This window comes from Malus domestica, chromosome 06 (genome assembly GCF_042453785.1).
Source record: "Malus domestica chromosome 06, GDT2T_hap1".
Taxonomy (NCBI): Eukaryota; Viridiplantae; Streptophyta; class Magnoliopsida; order Rosales; family Rosaceae; genus Malus; species Malus domestica.
In genome coordinates, this window is record NC_091666.1 from 31437357 (window position 1) to 31462226 (window position 24870).

Consider the following 24870-nt stretch of genomic DNA (forward strand, 5'->3'; position numbering starts at 1 on the left):
CGTGACAGTATGTAAGGCCGAAAGTTGGAGCTGCGGACTAACATGCCGGTGCTGCAGTTCTATGCAAGTAACATGTCGGACAATGTGAGGGGGAAATTAAAGGCGGATTTGTGTGAAAAAAAAAAAAAAAAAACATGCTGCGGTGTTCTTGGAGATGGTTTTCTGGATGCTGTGAATCACCCGAATTTCCTTCGCAGGTCACGAAAGCCGGAGAGACTTAATCATGTTATGCCTTACAAATTTACAGCTGCATAGAGATAGCGTTTTAGAAATCGAGTAGTTGAAGAGATGTGTTCGCAGAAACCAGTCTTAGTTAATAAATTAAACTAGGCGGAAATTTGTTTCATTATTGGTTTAACATGTTATGTTGTTAGACGGTCAACTTATGTTTAATGACTCGATTGAGTCGAAGACCTGGAATTCGGGTAGGACGGTTCAGTCATCAATCCAATAAGGGGAAGGAGTACTCACAATGCACCAAATTTGCTGGTACGAAAACTCAGCCAGAAAAGTTGATAACAAACTTTTCTCCAACAACTTGTACTAGCTACAAACAATTTGTCATGAGGATTCAGCAGGCGCATCGGTCGCAAACTGGCACAACCCGCAGAGGTTACTCGTCTCCAGCCAATTCACTATACGACTCTCGTGGTTGTTGTGCGAGCAAGGCATGCGAATCGCTTCAGAACCACGCAGAATCTCTCCCAGACATATCAAGCATTGCTTCCTGCAGTCTTCGATTTTTAACCTCTCTAACTCCTCAGTTGCTTTACTTTTTGTCCGCTCAAACTGCAACACATAATCATCAACTTGCGGTTGCTCTTGGTCCTCCAACAACTGTTCTCGTCCAATTGTAAGATGCGCTACCATCCTGAATAGTCTTCCGGTTCGGGTTCTCAGGGTGACCGGTGATTTCACGAGCGCGAGTAGAAATCACCTAGATCATGGAACGGCTGAACTTGGTAGAGAACCGATGCCTGTGAAAGCATGTTGGATATTACAGACCAGGAAGTTGTACTTGCTGCGCATACATTCAAGCTCGCCGAAAAAACCATACATATTGATCAGGGCAGTTTGAATTATGATCTCAGAGCCAAAACCAAGTTTCAAAACCTGGTTATGTAACTGCTTCCCTTCAAGAACCAATGGCATAAGGCAGAACGCCTTGACAGCAAACTGAAGGGTATAACTGTCAACCTCCAGACCCTTGCTTCTGACATGGGAACAAACCAAAAGGGGTTCTCTTGGTTGGTTTTCATCGCCAAGTACCCTCGGATGGTGGTGTTTCAGGTGTACAAATCGAGATTTTTAACTCCGTTGGCGATCGAGGGGGCGGTGAAGTTTGTGGCCAGCAGGGGAATTGAGGAAAATATGCAACGCGTCTGCTTGCTACAAAAGGCTTGTGGACGAGGTCTGTGGTGTTTCTGCGTGCATGGATTTGATGGAGATGGTTTTTGTGTTTTCACCAAATGGTTTGTAGTTTGATTTGATGACGGAGGGTAGTTGAGTTTAAAGGCGATTGGGGGTTTAGAACTAAACTCAACAGACACCAAGTCGTATATAAGCAGATTGAGGGTTTTTAGAACTAGATTGAACAGACAATAAGTCGTATATAAGTAGATTAGCACCCTTCAATGTTTATTAAGTGTTCGTATCAAACCTAAGTCGTTTACTTTGACCGAAAAAAAAACCTAAGACGTTTACTTAGAAGTGAAAAGAATATCACTTGACTGTAGAATTAGTAACCCACGAGATGACATTGGAGATCCCTTTTTTTGTTTCTTGCCATATCAAGAAATTCTAAGATTAAAATCTTGTTTATGTAGCAAATTTTCCATAAACAAGGATGTTTGTATGGTCAATCACTATAAAACCAGAATTTGTACCATTTGACAAAATTACAAACATAGAACAGCTATCCCAAGTCTATAACAAAGCAGTACGTGAAATTCGAGTTCAATGAGCGGAGTGGGTAGCGGCAGTTGTCTTCTTGAAATCAATCTTGTCAACCTTAACCTCTCCATCGATGAGTTCGTAGACATAAACAACCACACGAAGACCATCAATGTCCATGAGGACAAAGCTCGGGTTGACATCATAGGTGATGCTGCTATAAGCGCCGCTGGCAGACCCTGGGTTTATAACGACACCTCCTTCATGTTTGTACGCGGTGAACTGATGGGTGTGGCCTGTCACAAGGATATCTACATCCAACTGCCTCTGAAGCATGGCTAGTGAGTCTAGGTCTCCCCATGGAATAACCTACAGAACATCAAATCAAGTTACAACTTAGTTATCGCTGGGTGAAATATGAAGATATACAAGGAAAGGAAAATCCTTGACACAGATTCTCTCATGTCAATCAAATTTAAAAAGAATGTGATATGCCAAACGTAAACACCATCGCAGTACAGTATCTAATTGCCTCATTCCAAATAACCGCATGAACTACTACCATTCATCACAAAGGCACCAACTGTTTCAGCAACAAAACGAAAAAGAAACGGTAGCAGTACACCTGTTCCAATTCAAAAGAGGTACCAACTCAAAATCTTTCAGGAGCTAAAGTTACATTTTTTCTACTCTTGATGGAACTTCTCTAGGTAGAATAAACAGATAAAGTAATGCAATTTATTATTGATCTCTTCGAAACGATCACAAAACACCTTTCAAGTATTACTTATTCTTACTTTTTCCTAAACTGCAAGAAAGAGTAATATGCTTCATGCTGAAGGCATTGTGAATCTACAAATAGGAATATGATGAAGTGACATCATAAGCTTATACAATAACAGGAAAGGTGTCCTGGGTGTAAGGGACTGGTTTCAGCATAAGTATTTGATCCAAATAACCGGAAACGACTTGGTGTAGAGAGGACAATAGATTTAAACAGGGCAAGGAGAAGTAATGATCATCTGCTTGGTGACAGGTCAAATGCAAAGTCTTGAGGTATTAAAACATACATAGTTTTGCAATTCTCAATGACATTGATGGATAAAAATATGTGAAGAGATAAAGGGGAAGCCAACCTGGTGGCCATGGCACAGCCCTAGCTTGAACTGACCGATTGTTAGAGTTTTGGTCTCTGGATACTTTGTCTCCTCATCATACTCACCTCGAGTAATATGCAAGTCGGGACAAAGAGTCTTCAAGTAATCATGAACCTCCTGAAATTATTAGTAGCAAACTATGAGAAGTGGAATAATGTACTACCAAAATAATGTGACCTACAAGAACTAAAAGTAGATTATTAGCCGTTGCATGAACAGTTACAATACTTGAAGACCAAGCAGAGACGATGACAAACATATTACATATTAGCAATAACTGGCAAAGTAATAGATGTTAGAGTAAATGTACAAATTAACCAAATGAAAGTTGTATCAAAAAATCTAGCAATAGCAACATGCTAAATGCAGACATTACCCAATCAAGCAGTCGGTAACAAGAAATTCTTCACGTTCAAAATAAATAAACACACTGGTTGATGCTCACTATCTCCTATAATCGTATCCGATTGACATTGATTTCTTTAAATTATTCTTAATCCAAAGTCTACAGTGCAACATGCACATAAGTTCAACAATAACCCACATTCGGAATGCCTTTCCTATATGCAAGATTTTACTTTTGGGGAACCAAACAGAGAAAAACAGAGCAAAACTAACCCAAAGATCACTTCGAAATGGGAATTAAGCGAAACCCAATAACCAAAATTGAAGGAAATCAATGAGAATCAACAGAAACACACAAAGAAACATACTTTGATACAAAGATTTCCAGTGCAGATGATGTGCTGGATCTTGCCAGGAACAAGCATGGACTTGAATTTTGCAGGCAGATCAGGTGCCCTGTGGGGTATGTGCAAATCCCCCAAGGCCAACACCAACACCATCCTCACTCACTCTCGCCACTAATCAAAACCCACCTACAAAACCTGCCAAAAACCCCAAAAAATAAATATAAAAATTAAAACAAAGCATATGAAATCACGAATATTCCTATTCGGATGAACTAATTAATCAGTGATTAGCATAAACTAAATACAATTAAATAACTGGGAATAAATTGAATGGGATTCAAGAGAGTTGGGATCGTACCTGAGGAATGATCTTGCAGAAAGCTTACGGCATGGAAATTGTAAAACCTCCTTCGTTGTTTGACGAGCTCTGAAATTCTTTCTTCCTCCTTAAATTTTTGTTTTTTATTTTATTTTTTCTGGAGTACTGTTTTTTTGTCAACGGACTTTTAAAGGGTAACGGCGTCGTTTCGAGTCATAGAGCGGGGAGCCCCGGTCTTTTGGGCCTATGTTTTGAGCTTACATTACAAAAAAGAAACTCAAATGCCCCACCCAATAAGCATATGAAATGACAAAGAAGCCCAACAAGACTGAGGCCCAAGGTTTTTTTTAATTAATTATTATCAATAGAGAGGGAGAAGATTTGAAACTGTTAAAGTTTCGAACCCGGTATGCATGAGTTAAAGTCCAACATTTTATCCACTTGGTTATTAGACCACATATACACAACGGCACTAGTGATAGAGTTTTTGGGTTACAACATTTAGTGGATCAATCATAATTAGGTATTGGATTCATTATCAATATAAATTCAAACTTTAGACTTTTCACTGATAAAAAAAGAATTTGAGACCTCTCACTCATAAGATAAGGGGTTGTTTGAGTCAGGTTGTAATTTGGCCGAGCCAAGTTAATAGTCGACAAACTTGTCATTGTTTGAGCCGACCGAAGTAAGGTAGTAAGGGAAACAGAGACTACCACTAAACCGTAAAATAGTAACCAATAAGTAAATAAGTATCGTTCAACAGTATGATTTGATTTGATTTCCAATTACAATCTCTCATGGCTTTTGCCTCAACTATTTAGGAAATCAATTTTATAAACAAAAACGATTTTTCACCTGTTGGATTGTTAGGTCTTTCGCAGTAAGTCGTAACATTTTGGACAATATTTTGACAATCATATCACAAAACTAATGTTTACGCAATCTTAATCTAAGCCCTTAACGCAATTAACAATATCAGTGTGATGTACGATTTTTAAGTCATTTGATGATAAGAATGGACGAGATTGGATCTGAGAAGGCAACCAAGAGCTAGCCAACTGAGACTTATTAATGCGCTGATCACAATGTTTTTCAATACAATTTGAGGCAAAATGGTCCCTTAAATTGTTATTACTCCTCATTTTAGTTAATGAGATTTAAAATCGATAGAAGTGGTTCTTGAAATTATCCACCATCAATCATTTTGATCATTATGTGAAAAATCCCTTAAATTGATATTACTCCTCTTCGTGGTTTGCACATCATTGACAGAATAGAATTCAACCAAGCTGGTTGTAGAAAAAAAAGTAAAATAGAAGAAGAGAGACAAGAAATTAAGAAGGAAAAAAAAATGGAACTTTAACGAAAAGTTTCTGGTACTGTTCACTTTAACAAAAACTTTACCCTTTATTTTGTCATTATCGTTAAAACTCAAAGTTTTCAAGTCTTTTTCATTAGTTTTCCTTAAAAAAATAAGGAAGAAGAGAGAGCAGCGCGCGGTAGAAAAAATGAAAAAGATAAGAGAGCAGCTCTATTGTTTTTTTGTTCATGGCAAAAAGGGTATTTTGGTAATTCAAGAAAAAATGTGCGGTTAGTTTAGGTATGAAATTTTTCATTCCAGTTCTGCCTTACCTTATCCGACCTCCTCCCTTCGGAATTCAATTTCTTGAATATCAGGAATGTGATTCCTAATTTATGGAGGAACCTGCAACACTTTTTATTCCTCATCGAGTAATAAACAATGGGTTCATCAGGAACACATTCTCATTCTCCTTATCTGAACACACCCAATTTAGTCATGCAACACTAAAGAACCCTAATTCTTTTTCTTTCCTTCTTTTGGATGAATGCAGCTCTTTTCCAACTTGAACTATATTATATATACAAGTTTATCTTTTAATGGTACTATTATTGAAGTATATATTAATTAATTAAGTGAAAAGTTTTGATTCGATTTGTATACATAATGATGGAGTATATATAATATTGACTGAAATTTATGATAGACTCAATGTGTAGCTTACTAGTAAAAAACAAAGGTTATTAACCATAATTCTAACCATTATCTGATATGAGAAAATTTTCCATATATGGTACCTAACTCATAAAAAAAGGCATGGTGCCTTGATTTTTTTTCCCTAGGCCCACATGATAAAATATTAAAATCAGATTCATGCTAGAGGATCATATTTCAGAGCAGTTCATGCATTAGAACCGCGCAGTGATGGATATTGATGGCAAAAAAATGTGGTCATTATAAAATATGTAATGTAACATGTAGGGTTTAAATTGCAAAACCACCACGGTTCATGCATCCTAATTTTGTGAGATATTTCAGTTTGATTGAAATATGGGACGACACATTATATGTTATTATACTATTAAAAAATTACTCGAGAAACTTTTCTTTAATTATGTGTTATGTGACATATCACTATGTATTATAATCACATTAAAAATATCTCTCCCTAATTTTAGCCCCAACATAACTCCCAAATTATCTCATACGAAAGGAAAACCAAGCTAGCGTACGTACGTGAAACACCTGAGCCAAAGTTCAAGTGTGGCCAACTGGCCATGGCAACTAATTCTTCCACCTTTGCTGTACTCGTACAGTATGTATTCGTTGTGACCTGTTTGGGACTGAACCTGAGTCGCCGGCGTGATTAACGAACCATAAATCTATATTAATAAAGGATATTTACAAGTTAATAGTACTATCACACCAGCCCGTGATCACCATGAAGAATGCATGGTTGAATTTTCTTTCTTTTGATTTTTTTTTTTTTTTTTTGTGACCATCATACCATCATGTGGTATAAATATAATATGTTCTATATTGATAAAGGATATTTACAAGCTACAGTATTATCACACCAGCCCATGATCACCATGAAGAATGCATGGTTGAATTAATTTTTGATTTTTTTTCTTTTGATTTTTTTTTTTTACTATCATACTATCACGTGGTATAATTATTTTATTTATAACTAAAATCATACTCTTAAGTTCATTAGGTATCAACAATATCTTATATTATGACACATAAATTAATAATATTATATAACCACTTTTGAGTAATTGGTTCGTTATTAGTGAGAAAAATACTGAGCCACTCAACATACTTATTTTCTATTGATAACACATAATTTATTTTGTAAGTTTAGTTTAAAAAGGTCTGCCTATCATTAGTCGAAGTATTATAATTGTCATCGAGCAAAAGTTTCTCTTTGACCCAAGAGTCAAAAATTGCGTTGATATTCCCTATAATATTGGGATTACATAAGAAGTTAATGTATAATTGTCGTCATCACGAATTCCACGCTTGTGCATACAAAGTCAATACTGTAGCTCTCTCTCTCTCTCTCTCTCTGAAGTACATGGTTATTTTGGTTCCATGAGTATGTATGTATAAACAAGTTATGGATATTGGATCAGGCATGACTGGCCTGAAGATATATGTTATCTAGCTAGCTATGTGCATTACCAGTATATCGTTAGCGGAAGAAAAAGTCAAATGTTGCTTGCTTATCTCAGCTTCTTTGCTTGTTTTCAGAAGTTGCACCCCATGCCATTCTCCAATTAAAGAAAAGGCCTTAATTTTACTTTCCAATTTGCATACGTAGTTGCATAACATTTTTCATATACTGGAAGAGTTCAAACTAGGGAAACGATTGTCATCCACATACATGTTTAATTCAGTTTTTTGATTGGGTATAAAGTAAAGGAGAATCAAATGAAATAAATAAACAGATTAGATAAAAGGAGAAAAATGGTGCATAAATCATTTTCCTTCAGAATATATTCCAAACGAATTAGCTTATGTTTGTATCAATTAATTAGTTCGATTCCAAATGCTACTTATTTTTAGCTTAATTGTCGGACGAACGAGAAGCATGCATGCCAAGTAATATCCACATGAACTAAAAGATGAGACTCTAAATAAGAAGACTGATCAAGTCCATTTATTATATCAACTCCATAACACATTACTATAACTTAGCAAAAGGATTCTCTAGACCATCATAGTTTATAAACCTTCTCAACAAAAACCCTAGAACGATAGCTAAGGACCAGATGAGAGAAGAAAAACGATGCCTATTACATAAACTGGTGACGACGATACTCTACTGGTGAATTAATCATAGTGCCCTTAATCAATTCCTTCTACTGCAAAAGTAAGCTCCTGATTACAGCAGCTTGGGCAGTGTCAGTTGTTGCCAATAACTCGGACAGCCGCTCACTTAGATCGTCCACCTCTCTGTGCAAGTTTCTAATGTAGTTGCAAGTTTCTTGTAGCACTGTGGATGCTGAAACCTGTGTGCATATGTAAATGACTTTGATTAGCATGATATATCACATTCTTTTGACTTGAATTAGCACTGTAAAGTATAGGTTAACTCATTTCAACTTCCAATGCCAAAATTTGTTAGAAAATTTTACTAAGAAAATAAATTTCCCGTATATATATATATATATATGAAACGATCTCACACTCAAATGTCTACCTTTTTCTTTTGTTAAACGAGAGGGTTTCAAACCATGGACCTAACATATTCTTATCCATCATTCTGCACAGTTAACCTCACCACTAGGATACCGCCAATAGCTTGCAGTAAATGTTCTACTTTATCTCTTGATCAAATAGTAAGATAAGGACATAACTAAAATATTATAGCGGCTACAGGACCCCAGTAAATGTAAACTTGATGCATTACCATCATTATTTGTTTAACCATTTTTGCTTTTCTTTGGATCTAGAGCAAGGAAAACCCCAGAAGTTTCTTCGATTATATTATTTTTCCTCTTTCGATAGTGATCTCATATGCAAGAGAAGCAAAAACCTAAGAGAAAACAAAGGATGAAAAATATTCATAAATAATGAAAAAGATAGATATGTCTATATACCTTGTCAGAACATCTACTATTGCGAATCTCAGGAAGAAGCTGTTGCAACTTGGAAACAAGATCATTAATCTGATCGTCGGAGATTCTTGAGCCACCTGATTGCCTAGATCTTGACCTTCGGCTAGACATAGCTAGGTGTGTGAATTGGTAATATTAAAAGTGTATGTGAAATGTAAAATACTTAAAGATCGAGCAGAAAACTGATGTTAACTCAAGGGGACAAATGGGAAGGAATTTATATGGGTCAGAAAGTGTGGCAAGAGAACCAGTGTTGAAGACAAGTTATGGAGCTATGTTTCTGGTATTTTAGAGAGAGAGAGAGAGAGAGAGAGAGAGAGAGAGAGAGAGAGCAAAAATAGAAGCTGTTGGATGTTAGGTAATGTTGAAGACAATTGCATGAGAGAAAGGGGTGGGCTAAGTCTGTATTTATATAGGGTTTTGGAGAGGAGAGAGAAAGAGAAAATCAACTCATCAAGTTGCTAGAGATACGCCATAATTAATGTCCCTGCATCTTGTGTTTTGCAAATTTTGGATCTCTCAAGTGAACTTCGTTTCACGTCTTCATGTATGACTGTCTGTGAGAAATAAATTTAAAAAAGAGAGAGCTAGAGATGTATGTATTGTAATCTGTAAATACAAGAATTTCAAGAGAATTGAAAAAGTTAGGGTGGCACTTTAAAAAAGTTATTGTACACTTCAATTTTTTTTTATATTTAGAAAAAAAATATATACAGTTATATATAAAAAAATATAAAATAAATTTTTTTTGATGTGCCATTAACATCTCCTTAAAGTTAAATATGACTTCACTGTATAGCTACATTGCTATTTACAAGGAAACTTTTTATGATAAAACATCTTCCTTATAGTGTTGTATAATTTTCAAAATTTTAGTTGAAAAATAATATCAGTACGACTAACATTTGTCTTCGCGAAATCTTGTTATATATAAAAAAAAATCCAATATTATGATATTTTATTTGTTTAATTAGTATGTGAATAATAGAAAATGTAAAGAAAGAAAAATAAGTGTGCTCGATCAATGTTGTGTCTTGTGTGTATATTGTGCAATGTGTGTGTGAGATTGAGGAACAGCCAAAAGTAGGGCTACGTGATGAACGGTCTTAAGTGTTGACCAGTCAAAGTGATGAACAAACCAACCATGTTCAAGCCAGATGACATGGCGCCATGTGTCATCACTGAAACCTTACTGTTACACCGACCCTGACTCCTGGGCATTGCGATTCATGACTTCATTATATGCTATATATGCTAATTGCAAGTCATATTTTATGATAAAGTTTGTGGTGAGATCACTATACACACTATGATCCTAGCTAGTTGATGCAAGAATATTGCCAAGTTAAACAACCAATTTTGTTCCTACTACACTGTTTCGAGTTTTGAGCTATTGATATATTTTTTTCAGCTAATGTTAGGGAGATCACCTATTTAAACTGTAATTTGAAAATCATATGATGTGGTTGTTGATAAATGAATTATTACTTAAGTGTTGATTAATGTGCATATTTTTTATTGATGACACATCGCATGATTTGCAAATTTGATCTAAAAATTTGATTTACCTGCATTGCACTATTTAAGATGGATTGATCTTTGCTATCGTGCCTCTTCCTTGTACAAGTTAATGATGCGGGAGTGCCTATTATGAGTTTGCTCCCATCGATTACAAAGGTTTGAATCATTGAACTTTTCCGTATTGGTAGTTCGTTTTTTATTTTTTATTTTTTATTTTTTCAAGAGTGTTGGAGATCGGTTGTTTAAGGAGTGTTTCTCTACACTCATACTTTCGAGTTCGAAATTCCTTTCTTAGGATCGCTTATATGAAAATAGAAAAACTTGCCCATGCACATGCAACAATTAACTCTGAAGCACATTGATATATAGATATAGATATATATATATATAGTATCCAATTTGATTTTGATGATCTTGATGATGGCATTGCTCTTCTGGTGATGCACAAGCGCACTTGCTGTGGAATCTTAATTTTAATATACTAATCATAAATAGTACATTCATAACCAAACAAATAATATATTATATATATGGATGCAGAAATATAATCACACTTAGTGATCGAGAATAAAGATCTAGCAAATTTGTAGTAGTTTTGATCAATATTTATAGAGATGTATATATATAGACAAACTGAACATGATTTCCCCAAACACGTGCTTGTGATGATCCAGTCCAATTTATATAGTTGTAAGGCTACTGGAAAGTTGACCAATTAAGTATGCATAAATTTTTTGTAAACAAAGCAATTAAATTTATAAATATACCTGGAAGGTCCTGAAAAATCTCTAAACTTAAACAAATGTTCATAACAATTACTTCCTGCAGGGTCAATATATATATTATCCACTTGCAACATAGTATTAGTATGTAGAACAGAAGCACCAAAAATATCCCCAGCATGTATAGTGGTCCCCAATATATACATTTTTAGCTATAAGCCTTTCATTATTTGCTTAGCTTGCATGAGATTTATGATTTGACGATAACCCTAGAGAAATAAGTTACGAGTTTAACTTATCTAAAAAGGAGATTTGAGAGTCGGACTTATAGCCGCTTTTAGTAAATTAACAATCAATATTTATGAGTGACTTCTTTTCATGATTTTTTACGAGTTAATGTTCATGTTACATTGCAAAAGTTAGTAAAGAAAACTCCAAATAATGCCTTTCATTATTTGTTTGTTTGAATAAGACCTAAATCTTAAACCCTAATTTGAGGTGCAAAGACGAAAAGTTTAGCTAACCCTAGAAGAATAAGATATAAGATTAGAACTTCACTATAAAAGAAGAAGAACAAGAGTTTAACTTTTCGCTATTCGTAGCAACAAGTCCTGAAATTTATTAAAACCAATGCAAATTAACATTCGACTTTCATACGAGTTTAAATAATTAGACGCTAAAGAAGTTTTATTGCCATGTGATGTGAGTCCAGCAAACAAACTCCTGAAGTATCTAAAAACGGGACACGACAAATGGAAAACAAATGTACATACATCAGCACACAGAAAGAAACAAGCAGCAATGATCGATGCAGCTGCTTGATTAGATGATTAAAGTTTAGGTGGATGTTAATAATATATGCTTGGTGGGAATTTAAACAAGTGACCAGTGATGAGAAGACCTAGGGCTCAGCGTGCATCTCGCAGGCACATGACCTTGAGATCCAATGGACAGCGAGGACTGTGCTCGAACCTCATTTCTTAATTAATTAATCATAATTGTTTATGTTAGGACTTCCAAACCCTAGTGATTCCAATTTCCAGTGGGCTGCTGTTTTCAGATTGTGTTTATATACAGTTCAGTCTGAGACTCCAAGAAAGATATAGTGATACTCTTTAGTCTCTTAGCATATGCTTTGTAGTTTGGAGTCAGTACTATCTCCTTATATTATAATTTAAGCACATTATCTGCTAGCTCATGTAGATGTACTTTTTCATGTCTTAATTATTATTATGGTTAGTATTTATTTGTCAAAAGATACGGAAATGAAACAACACAGAACTTCATGTGCAAAAATAATCATTTTTAACTATTTGAGCTTCAAGTTTCTTACATGTTACTTATTTAATTGAGATAGATATATATTAATTCATCAAAGTCCCACTCTCCAATTAAGTCGGTGAAGGGTAGGCTTAATTAAACTATTTTTAAGCCTAGGTGAGTTTGATTGAGCTTTAACAGACAGTCCAAGTTAACTGATTAACTTACCAACCAGATGGGTTTCAGGATAATTAATTCAGAAATTAGTAGTTTAGTACGTGTGATTAGCCATGCACATTCTTTCACATCTATATATGTTAAGCAAATAATTAGCTATATGTCCGTCTATATATATACATCATCCGACAACTAGCACTAAAACCATCATAATTCATGAAATATATACTATAAATTAACGTCTATATAGTGGTAAAATTCTATAAAGAAATAATTTTCGTGTAGTCATAAAAATTACGGTTCCAATTAAGACGAACTATTAAAATAAACTTCACATTGTAATAAGTTATAAATTTTTTAGGTTTCATTTTAAGAAACTTGTCTCCACATAGTAATAATTATTAAAGTAAAAAAATATGCATTATTGTTACAGCAAAAAATTTAGAATAAATAAAATATTTTAGAGATTAATCTCTATTTTCAATGTTTCATATTGAAAATTATTGTAAAATAAAAAAATCATGAAAATGTGCATGTTTCGTTAATAGTGTGGTTATTTGTATCCATACAAAGGATAATTATAAGTAAAAAAAACTATATTCTTTATAACTACACCTCCATATAGTTATAAATTTGGTTTGGTCCAAACATTATTGTAAGATCTCACATCGTCTAGGGGAGTGATCCTTATATGTATATTCTCATCCCTACCTAGCACGAGGCCTTTTGGGAGCTCACTGACTTCGGGTTCCATGGGAACTCCGAAGTTAAGCGAGTAGCGCGCAAGAGCAATCCCATGATGGGTGACCCACTGGGAAGTTCTCGGGTGAGTTCCTATAAACAAAACTGTGAGAGCGTAGTCAGGACCCAAATCAGATAATATCGTGCTACCGTGATGGAGCGGGCTCGGGATGTGGTGGACCCCGGGCCTGGATGCGACAATTATGACTATATAGAGATTTTATTGTAGCATCTCTGGCGGATTCTCTAAACGAGCTTCTAGCTAAAATTAGGGAGAAATTAAAATAAAAATAAAAATCATCTCCAATTCCACTCCTTATCCAACTTTAGCTAACGATAATTGGAAGAGATCCATGGTATATCAGGCCCTTTAAAGTGAATGATCCCTATTTTTATAAAAAACAAATGGAGATTAGTTGTTGAGATCCAACTTTAGCATCTCCGACGGTTTGGATCGTTGAAGTTCAATGTGGTGTTGACCCCACAACTAATCCCTATTTTATGAAAAATGGGGATCCCTTTCCTTAAAGAATCTGTATACACACACACACTTATAGGAGGCCTTGAAGGGAAGAAATCTTCATTTTTATAAATATATAAATAAAAATAAATAAAAAAACACAAAGATTAGTTGCAGGGCTCACTCCACATCGAACTTTAACGTTCTAAACAGCCTATTTTTCAAGTTACACCTCATCGATCATCCTTACAAAATATTAGCCAAATCGAAAATATTTGAATCTTCTAATTGAGTTCAGAGAAATTGACAACCACTTAATTCTCTAAGAAACATTGAAATTTCATTGTTATAATTAAATAGGCACATAGTTCTTGATTGAATTAAACTTTTTGTAAGGATATTAATCGAGACGTACAAAATAGACGGTGTAGATCGTTGAAGTTCAACTTAGAGTGGATCCTACAACTAGTTCCCTTTTTTATTTAAAAAAAGATGGAGATCCATTTCCTCAAAAGGCATGTACACATATGTAAAATACATCATGGAAATCTTTTAGTGAAGAGACCTCTTAAGGACAATACTTATATCCACTCTATGGGTACTGCTTGCTCACTCACTTATAATTAACGTATTTTCACTCTACAATAAACTATTTAATTTAGAGCCCGTTTAGTCATCAATGTGTGCATAACAAATCGACAGTTTTGGTATCTTCCTTCAAATAATAAAAATACATTAATTATGAGTAGATGAACAAGTATGTATACCCATAAGTGGACACGAATATCTTCCTTCAAACTATATGTTTTTTTTTTATGAAACGATAGATTTTGTTAGACCAGTCACTTACATGGTTTGAACCCACGTCATTATGCAAGAGCTCAACTCATTTCCACCACTGTGGTAAATGACCACCTACTTCAAATTATATGTTTTATATTTGGCATTGTTTGGTCTTTTTAATTTGAATTGTGTATTACCAATTAACGGGTTCTCCAACATATTGTCGAGGTTAATATATGAATAAATTAAGGATAAAGCTTAACCCAATATAGTAAAACTAAGATTAAAGTCAAACTAACAATGTCAAAACAAGCTAGTAGAGGTACTATAATAACTTGTTTAGTTATAAGAATGACAACTTCTAATTCCCCACATCCAGCCATGAATTTTAATACAAAAAAGGGGGGGTTCAGATCTGGGGAAGGATGAGGAGGTGAGTATTTGGGCCCGAGATCGAGGGAGAAAATAGAGCAGAGAGAAGGTGGCAGATTATGGCAGTTGTGGTTTCGGTTGGGTTTGGCTGATGGTAGTGGAGTTTTGGTTCAGGTAAGGTTGGGGTTTTGATCGGGGAGAGGAGGAGAAACAGAGGGAGTAAAAAAAATCATGGTTTCTTTTAATAATTTTTCACTTTTTTTGTGTTTACTAACATATAGATATTAAAATGATTTTAATTTCTGACTTATCTACGTTATTAATATAGAATAAATAAAAGAGAATCTTAACGAAACATTTCTGGTATAGTTTACTTTTAACGTTAAAGATATTTTTACTCTAAAAAGTCACTCATGCTACTATTCAATTACAACACATTTTTGTCATTTTGATTAAAACTTTGAGTTTTCAAGTCATTTTCATTAGTGTTTCTTAAATAAAAAAGGTGTGTCCCACACTACTATATATAAGTAATGCTAGACAGATTAAATTTGTAAACAAAATTTACAAACTAAATGAAGTGTCACTAATAGACAATGAGTACGTTTATTAGCACTTAAGTAATAATCCAATTATCAATTTCCATATCATTTAATTTAAAAAATTTTGTCTACAAATTTAGTCTCACTAGCATTATTCTTAATATACACTTAAAAGTCATGAGTTAAATTAAATGAGTTGGTCACATTGTTCATTCAATCTCTCCCAATTCTTGAGTAATGCAACCTAATATAAAACTTGCTCATGACGCCTATAATAAATACATCTTCTTTGTGATATAACTTCATTAATTAGAACAATTGCAAACTAATACATGGATTTTACTTGATGCATGGTAATATGTGGAAATGTTGTTAAACTTAAAGCACAATACTGATCGATGATTACTGTTAATTTTGTCGTTAAAAAGCAATTGCACGTCTAGAACTTAATTAAAAGAGTCATCTTCTCTTCTTTCCATGCATCGAGGGAATAAAACAATGATTTAGTACTATTAATATTCACAATCAAGATGATGGGATATACACTATTTTGTTAATTTAGAACGACACCGACTCAACCGTCCAAGTGAGTTTAATTAAGGTCTAATTGAAGCTACACACTTGTTGGTGTTTCAATTTGTTTACAATTTGTATCAAAATCCTTCTAGGGTTTTGCACAAGGAAATGGCCAGAATAAACTACTGGTTTTATAAAAAATTAATAAAATCATAAAGAAACAAGGCTATTTTTCTATCTTTTAGTATTTATTAGGAGTTGGTATTTGGTCAACTGAGTTTACATGCTTTAAACAACTTAAGGTCTTACTTAAACTATATTTTGTAAGCCACATGATATGATAGTTGATGATTGTATTACTTGTTTACTTTATTAAAAAATGTATTCAACTATCATTCACCACATTATATGATCTACAAAATATATTTAAAATATGGTCATCTTAGCATTTTTCTTTTATCGGTTTGAGTAGGTTTTAGGTGAATCTTATGCACTATTTTCCTTATCTTAGCGCATTTCAGTTGGGATTGTATATGAAAATATAGAACATATGCATTGTTAGTTGATTGGAAAAATCTTCAACAAGCAATTTAAAAAATAAAATAAAATATTATCTTAATTAACCAGATAATGTGAATAAAATGTGTAAATTACATTTCTTCCATTGAGGCAAAAAACAGATTAGTTTACATCTCCCATAAATATAATGAGATGAGAAAATATCAGTTGAAATGCTTGCTTTCTAATATATAATTTGAATCTTACGTACTCTTAATATGAACCACCATGTGATAGAACATTGAACCATATATATCAGTACCATGGTGATAAAGCTAACGGTGTCGATTAGTAAACCCTAGCTAGGTAGCAGTATATATATACATATGCGATAGGCAGAGGATCTGCAACTAAATTGACCCCTCCGCTTGTTTAACGTGAGTTTATAGCAACTTGCAATTCTAATATTTGCATGTTGACAACATACTTACTTTCTGATAGATCGACCAACGTGATCGGTGGCTCTCATGAATCGAGTCTATATTCTAATTGATATGCTTTTCCTGGGTTTGTGAGAACACCTACCTTCTGGAATGACTCGTATGTGGAAACATGTATGTAGAAAGTGTGTCTTGTATGATCCTTTCCTTTCAATGCAGGGAAAAGGTGGAGCAAAATTTAAGAAATCCCCACTATGATTTAATTAAAACGAAATCCAACAAAAAGTGGGCATTGTGAATTTGTGATCACTAATATATACGTAGTGCCCACTTTAATTTTTATACTTAATTAATGTAGCAATACACTTAATTCGACACTAACGACTTGTCTCAATCAGCTCCTTAAAGTAATCTCATAATTTGAATTGTTTATATTTTAGGTCACCATTCATAAATTATTTTTGTAAAATTCACTCAAACTCATGGAATTTTAAGTACTTCAGTTATTATTGTGAGCATTTCATTGTTTATTGACAACACTTCATTTGTCTATTTATCATGTCACAGTTAGATAATTTAAATGACTTTTGATTCAATGAATTTTTGTAGGATCCAATGACCTTTGATGGATAACCCAAAAAAATGATTAAATTAGATTATGAGAAATATTATATAGCGGGCCAAGACGAGTGGTTAGCTAAGTATTAGCTCACTAACCGGTCAGCAATATTCCTGAGGATACAAATCAATCATTTTGAAGGCCAACACAAAAAGATAATTTTAAAAAAAAAAAAAGCACTTAAATTGGTTCAGTCATCTAACCATGTCTGCATAAATAGATGAAAACAATAAAATGCTCTTAACAGTAATCCAATAGCTAATTAATTTCTCATCTAGGGTGGACTTTGGAAGGATGATATTTGATTGAGATTATAAAACAGACTCAATCTAATTAGCATCATGTTAAACCGTATATACACAGTGTGTGTATATTATATATATATTCTCTGATCTCTCTATAGAGTCATGTTTATATTGTTTCACTTTGGGCTTCACTTGGAGATTTGCAGATGATTTAGGGCCAGCATCTTGGTTAACCTTTTCCTAAGTAGAGGCCAATTATAAAACTACATTACTTCATAGGATGCCACAATTTTGGGCTTAACCTGGGTCTGATTTGGGCCTGCTGCCTCCATCCCACTAAATAAACAAAGCATATGAAGATGACTTTTTTTTTGTTTTTTTGAAAAAAATATACAAAGTGTATACTTTTAATACTTAATTGTATATTGAGTCAACACTTTTAAACATTACAATGAGAGACAAAAGTAAATACATGTGAAATATGACATCATTATCTTTTTTTTTCTCTAGAGTGTAAATTACAAAATTACCCTTACAGTAGAAAAGTTTTTTTTTCACACTTTTATCTCTTCATCTATTGCTCTGTGCCAGGTGGTGTCCCCTACCAATAGAAATTTGACATCTAAATCTTCTTTTATCCCTTTTTAATCAAATAAATTCTTAAAAGCTGAAAGTTCAATAGTCAAACAAAAACTAAAGGATGTGAACTTCCTCACCAAGCGCTTCAGTAACTTGTTTTCGAATTCCATCATATTTCCTATTCGACTTCGAATTCAATCTTGTTTGCCCAGCACTCGCCCTCCACTTTTGAATCGAAAACGTAGTCTAAAAAGAGAGGAAAAAAACCAACGGAGGTGAAATTCTAAATCACCAAGCATGTCGCGCCCAAACCCGATTATCTCTCTCTCTCTCTCTCTCTCTCTCATGTTTTCATTTTCTGGGCGTTGATAAATTTTGTGATGATTTATGAATCATTGAAAAAATTTACATAATGAGTAATTGGTAATGACGGTAAGAGTTGACGGTAGAAGTACAACTCCGTTAAATTAATTTGTTTTCCGTTGACGATTCATCATCTCAATTTTTAAGAATTAAAGATATAAAGGAATATGTATATGTCAAATTTCAATTGGTGGGAACACCACTTGGCTTTTATGCTGGGAACCCCAAAAATTTTCTCCACAGTGAGCTCGTGTTTTTGTCTTCGGATGAATCAATATTGATATTATCGATAAATGGTTTTGGTTTGGGGTACTATTCAGGTAATAAGCATTGCTAAGAGATCCAATAAATGGTGTGGGTTTATAGTCACAATTTTAAAGAAACTTTGGTTGAACTGATTATACAAAAGTGGTCGAAGAAGAGTTGAACTAATTCTGCAAAAATGGTCGAGGGCATGTTAAATTGATTTTGCAAAAATGGTTGAGACTTATTGAACTGATTCTGCAAAAATTGTCGATGACGAGTCTAACTGATTTTGCAAAAATGGTCGAGGACGGGTTGAAGTGATTCTACAATAATTGTAGAAGACGGGTTGAATTGATTCTACAAAAATGGTTGAGGACGAGTTGAACTAATTCTGCAAAATTGTGGTTTAATTGATTATGCAAAAATGGCCGAGAACTGATTCTGCAAAAATGGTCGATGACTGATTAAACTGATTCTGCAAAAAATGTCAAGAATGGGTGGAACTGATTTTGCAAAAATGGTCGAAGACGGGTTGAATTGATTTTGCAAAAATGGTGATGGACGGGTTGAACTGATTCTGCGAAAAAAGGTGAGTTGAATTGATTATGGAAAAATGGTCAATGACTGATGAAACTGATTCTGCAAAAAAAAAAAAGTCGATGATCAGTTAAATTGATTTTGCAAAAATGGTCAAAAACGGGTTGAACCGATTCTACAAAAATGGTCGAAGACTGATTAAACTGATTCTGCAGAAATAGTCGAGGATATGTTGAGCTAATGGTACATATTAATTTTGTTAGAGTTGTGTGGGTTGGGTTCTATAACAGCCCTAAAGCCTTAGGGGTATGACTGGTATTTTAAAACATTGTTTTCATGTTTTTGGGCTGGGCTTTAATTGGTTTTATGTTTTTGTCTCTCTCCTTGACATGTTTATAAACTAGTGGAGTTCATTGAAATATAGTGAAATTTTTTATCGCTATATATAAAGCTCCTCTTTTTCAATTTTAATTTGAGCATATTCCTAAATGCAGTGCTAACCATATTATTACTCAATATCACTCTGCACTAGTGCATAATTTTAACTCAGGGAAAGGTATGATCCACATATGCTTAATCTCATAATCCAAGGCAGCTTCTGTTTCGTGGAACTAATAGTCTAATACATGCGATATAGTTTATATGACGGAGCACAAAGTTAAAAGAGTTACGAGCGTAATTCCTTGAAAAATAAAATTTTGAAATCCACCAGTTTTGAGAAAAACCCTGAAGGTTAATACATGCAATATAGTTCTTATATTTAAATAGTTTCCACAACACAACACGAAGTTAAAAGAGTTACAAGCATAGTTCCTTGAAAATAAAATTTTGAAATTCACCCGTTTTGAGAAAAATTCTTAAGAATTTGTTTGATTAATGATTGAAATATGACAATACAATGGAAGCCAACGACATAAATAACGCAATCAAAACAACATTAATTGGACGGCAAACAAAAAATTTGACTTTTAATATAGAGTTTAAAAAGGAGTTTTGAAAACCTAAACAATCATTTTTGTCCTTAAACACGATGGTGAGACTAGAATATTTATGCTGCTTTTTATGCTTTTTACGTTGTCATAACGAATTCAATATTTCTGAATATTAATTCTTCTTTTTTAGAATTTGAAACATTTTATTTTTTATATTTTTCTTCATCGGAATTGACCCATGTTTTGTCATACATCATTCTTGAAGTTACATTTTCTCTCTTATTGGGGATCTTCTAGTGATCTTTTGATGTTTGCATGTGGTTATTGATTCCTAACTGATTGAAAATCCAACTTATTCCCAATTATTGATTCCTAACTGACTAGGTAGGATGCCTGAATACTAGAGTCAAGCTGCCTATACAAGATGCTCAGCTCTGCAACTAATGGGACTCCAACAAATATGTGTCTATACTTTATTTCTAGGGTTTTCTTGAAGAACATTACTGTATATATATGCCCATATATGATTTCGTAAAGTTATAAAGTAAAATACATATGTCATTTTCATAGCAATTATCTTTTTAACATCAAATTATTTGATTTGATGCAACGAAGAAATTATTGAAGCCATTGTAATTAATTTCATATTCTTCCAGCACTAGTTGTATCAACGGAGACCACATAGCATCCGATGCAGTTTCTGACATTTTGAAAGGTTCTTTTGTTGATGTGGCCTAACCTGCAGTGTCTAAATTGAAACCCTACTCCAATAGCATTGTCACTGAAATGAAACCCTAGCAGAAAAAAGGAGGGCCTAACTTCGGCTTTCATTATAGGCAGCACACATTGCAATTCGAATTTGGTAAACATCATCAAGCGTGAACTTCTAATCAACTGTAACTCGACTAAATATCTACGTGAATTTAGACATATGTGACGTTGTTATGGATACACTAAAAGTTAGATACAATGAAAAAATTATCCTTTAATTATGTGGGACAAATAGTGAGTTGGAAAATTTTAAACTTGACTTAGTCCTCAACAAGAAATCTTGCCTTTGGGATCATTTGACCTTTCAGGCTTTCTTGAGTTGTCTTCCATTTGCAAAGACTTGTATCCTTGATTTGACTTTGACCTTATATAAACAAATTTATCTTTGTTTTAAAAATTAAACACAATAAAACAATAATAATAACAAGGGGTGTGATATTCACACATCCCATTTTACTTCTCACACACCTTTTTAATTTTTGGCCGTCGGATCGGATAAATTGAAGAAGATCAACGGACATAAATTAACAAGGGGTGTGTGGGAAATAATTTAAGGTGTGTAGATAGCACACCCCTAATAACAATAACAAAAACAAACTAACAAAACAAAACACAAAAGAGTAAACGCTGAATTTGTTATATGAGTATGTATGAAGCATTACATATATACATGCAAGAATTTAATTTAGAGGTCCAATATTCCACTATTTTGAATGGTACTACCACTTAACTTAGGGCAACAGACAAAACTGCAGAGAATCATATTGATAAATTGTGATAAATTTAAGATTCCAATAATTTGTGTTAGTGAGAGGGGAGAGAGAGAGACGAGATATTTTATATTATTTTATTATTCAATCATTTTTCTTTATCAGTGATTTGGTCCATTATCTCTCCATATTGGCCTAAATAAACTAATGTTATAAACTAATGTTATCCACCACGGATGGTTCAGTGATTAGAGTAAATTCATCTCATATTTCACATAGTTCGTTCTGAGTTTAATTATTGATGTTGGTGAATTACATAATAGTGACCAATGAGAAACTGATATGACTCTATAATTCTTTTCAGCTTCTGAAATGTTGAACTGCCATAACTTCATCACCAACTACTCCTCTACAAATAAAGCAATGTCATTATCATGAAAAATAATGCTATATGTACTATAATGCAGGTTTTAACTGAAAAGTCAATCATAACCTTCATTGCTTTAGACTAATTATTCCAAGTCTTCTTTTCTCATCTTTTTGTTTTCCAGTACGTACTCATGAATATAACTACGCACAGGCCCGCAGGCTAGGGTTTGTTAATTAGTGAGAGTTATAAACAGAGATTGCTTCTATGCCTTTCGCACAGGATTAAAGACAAGTACGAATGTTACATTTATGCGTATGCTTTTGTGTCTTTGTTCCTTGCAGTACACTGCTCTCATTTGCAGTACAACTAGTGCAAACAATTTTGTTAATTACTTTTGGGCACGGATGACATGATGATGTGGTCGTGTGAGTGCTCTCCAAGAAAGCATCTTTACAAATAAGTTACTAAAAACTTCAATTTTAGTATATTTACACAAATACTTTTCGTCATGTCACTATAGTTGGACTAGCAACAACTATGTATCGAATATACTAGACCATAGTATTAAGTGATGACTTTTTTCCCTTGTTAACAAATAAAAAATGATATGTGTAGGGGACCACACTAGTTAATTTGGACCGACCTTGAGAATTTGAGAGCCATAAGCGAGTCTTTTAAGTGGAGCTTAGAATTCTTTGTCCCCTGACCCTTTGTATATTGATATGTATAAAAAAGAATTCGTTAAATACATAAAAAAAAATCTATTTCTACATTAAATATCATTAAAAATAATATCAAAAGAAGAAGGATATACAAACATTACTTAATTATGATACGTCTCGCGTTTTTAGATGCAAATCTACTAATTAAGTTTTTTCAACCAATTCTTTTTCAATTGGTATAATAGTTGACCCATTAATCAATCTTTCTACATAGTTGATCAAAAATAAGATTTGATCAACTTTAATTTTGAAAAACTTCTTTCTGCTGAAACAACTGTAACATGTATAGTTAACAAAATTCTGTAAGCAACCTACTTCGTCTACCCTTAGGGTCGACCTTGTAGTTAAGTACTCAATAAAACTTGTAGCTTAAATAGTCAAGAGTGTTTTTTTAGAAGAAAGAGCGGTTATGTGTTCCAATCCCATTTATTTTTGTTGTTCACAATCTTTCCTTTTTATTAACAAAGGTAATTCCGTTAATTAGAAGAAAACAATCCTCTATAAAAACAAAACTTTTATATGGATAGTATAAAGAATTAAACAGAATTAGTAATCTTTCAATAACAAAGATACACCGTACGTTCAATTACTTTACAAACGATTATATTTTTAAGTTAATCAGGTATACAGTAGCTATCTATATTTTTTTAAAGAAAAATTTGACCTAATTCGGTTATTATATCATTCCATATATATATATATATAATTATTCTTTATAGTATTACTTAATTTCTTTTTTTATTAGTGAAAATACAGACATAATAAGGAGAAAGCAAGCCGCATTCAAAGCCCAAATTATCAAACAATAACCTATTTCCATACGGCACATTTTGAATTCAATTTATTGCGTTGGTGAATCACACGATTGTGGTTGTTGAAAGCTAAAATGCCTCTTTTCAACCTCCAAAAAAATGAACTCCCGTAACGAAACCACTAGCTGAATCCATTTTTTAAAAAAAGAAAAACAATAATCTATATGCTGTTGGAAGTGGATAATGTACGATTGTCACAAAGACCAAATAATATCTTATGATCTATATATATAAAAGAAAACTAATGAAAATAACTTGAAAACTTTGAGTTTTAACGATAAGGACAAAATAAACGGTAAAGTGAATAGTACCATGATTGATTTTTTAATATAAAAATATAATTTTTCATTAAAATAAAAAGTACTTGATGCTTTTCATTAAAATTCCTTATATATAATACTATATGCAACGAAGATACTTTCGCGATAAATTTATGTAAAACAATTGAACGGGCAAGAAGGCGCACCCAAAGTCGAAACTGCCAAACAAATATTTGCTGTTTTGGAAGTAGATAATATAATTTCCATACCAAGCATCTCCAGTCTTTTGACCTATCGAAGTTAGCTAGCCTCACGAGAAATAACAAAAACATGTTTCTCTCAATCTTACTATTTTGTGAGAATTAAGAGGAATAAAAATTTTCATGATTCTCTGTCATTACCTTCCCTTGAACAAAATATGTAAGTTGGCATTAATATTTTTCATTCTACGTTCATTAAAATTTGTGAGTTGTCCAAATCAAATCAATTCTAAAAATCAAACGAGTCTTAGAGTAGTAATATTTGCCCCGCACGTGAATATAAGTGGACTCTTAAACATAATGATTCATATAACTACTAAGGAAGGAGAATTATACAGTAATTGTAATGTATTAATTACTTTGTTTCTAAAATATTGAGCGGGGCAACGTGCCCCCTCCGGACTGTATGTGCCTATGCGCCT

The 24870-nt window shown here is 33.4% G+C and overlaps 3 protein-coding genes across 3 annotated transcripts; all 3 read right to left on the reverse strand.

Annotated features, from left to right (window-relative positions):
- Nucleotides 1–561: 561 nt before the first annotated feature.
- On the reverse strand, nucleotides 562–870 carry LOC139196936 (E3 ubiquitin-protein ligase SIRP1-like). The gene has a single exon (XM_070823296.1). The coding sequence runs from the start codon at nucleotides 868–870 to the stop codon at nucleotides 562–564; it is 309 nt and encodes a 102-aa protein (XP_070679397.1).
- Nucleotides 871–1798: 928 nt separating this feature from the next.
- LOC103437803 (vacuolar protein sorting-associated protein 29) lies at nucleotides 1799–4242 on the reverse strand. Its single transcript, XM_008376305.4, has 4 exons — nucleotides 4101–4242; nucleotides 3764–3937; nucleotides 3030–3167; nucleotides 1799–2262 (listed from the first exon to the last, which is right to left on the reverse strand). Exons 2-4 carry the CDS (start codon nucleotides 3893–3895, stop codon nucleotides 1957–1959), a joined length of 576 nt encoding a protein of 191 aa, XP_008374527.1. The 5' UTR covers nucleotides 3896–3937; nucleotides 4101–4242; the 3' UTR covers nucleotides 1799–1956.
- A 3755-nt stretch (nucleotides 4243–7997) lies between these two features.
- LOC103437809 (transcription factor PRE3-like) lies at nucleotides 7998–9345 on the reverse strand. Its single transcript, XM_008376311.4, has 2 exons — nucleotides 8973–9345; nucleotides 7998–8381 (listed from the first exon to the last, which is right to left on the reverse strand). The coding sequence occupies exons 1-2, from the start codon at nucleotides 9099–9101 to the stop codon at nucleotides 8232–8234; spliced, it is 279 nt and encodes a 92-aa protein (XP_008374533.3). The 5' UTR covers nucleotides 9102–9345; the 3' UTR covers nucleotides 7998–8231.
- Nucleotides 9346–24870: the final 15525 nt, after the last annotated feature.

Excerpts from the sequence above, each read along its gene's own strand:
- LOC103437809 (XM_008376311.4), bottom strand. The coding sequence starts at position 9,101 with ATGTCTAGCCGAAGGTCAAGATCTAGGCAATCAGGTGGCTCAAGAATC. Across the intron at positions 8,382-8,972 it reads ATAGTAGATGTTCTGACAAG|GTTTCAGCATCCACAGTGCT; the intron begins GTATATAGACAT and ends ATATGCACACAG.
- LOC103437803 (XM_008376305.4), bottom strand. The coding sequence starts at position 3,895 with ATGGTGTTGGTGTTGGCCTTGGGGGATTTGCACATACCCCACAGGGCA. Across the intron at positions 3,168-3,763 it reads CTGGAAATCTTTGTATCAAA|GAGGTTCATGATTACTTGAA; the intron begins GTATGTTTCTTT and ends TAATAATTTCAG. Across the intron at positions 2,263-3,029 it reads GGCTGTGCCATGGCCACCAG|GTTATTCCATGGGGAGACCT; the intron begins GTTGGCTTCCCC and ends GATGTTCTGTAG.
- LOC139196936 (XM_070823296.1), bottom strand. The coding sequence starts at position 870 with ATGGTAGCGCATCTTACAATTGGACGAGAACAGTTGTTGGAGGACCAA.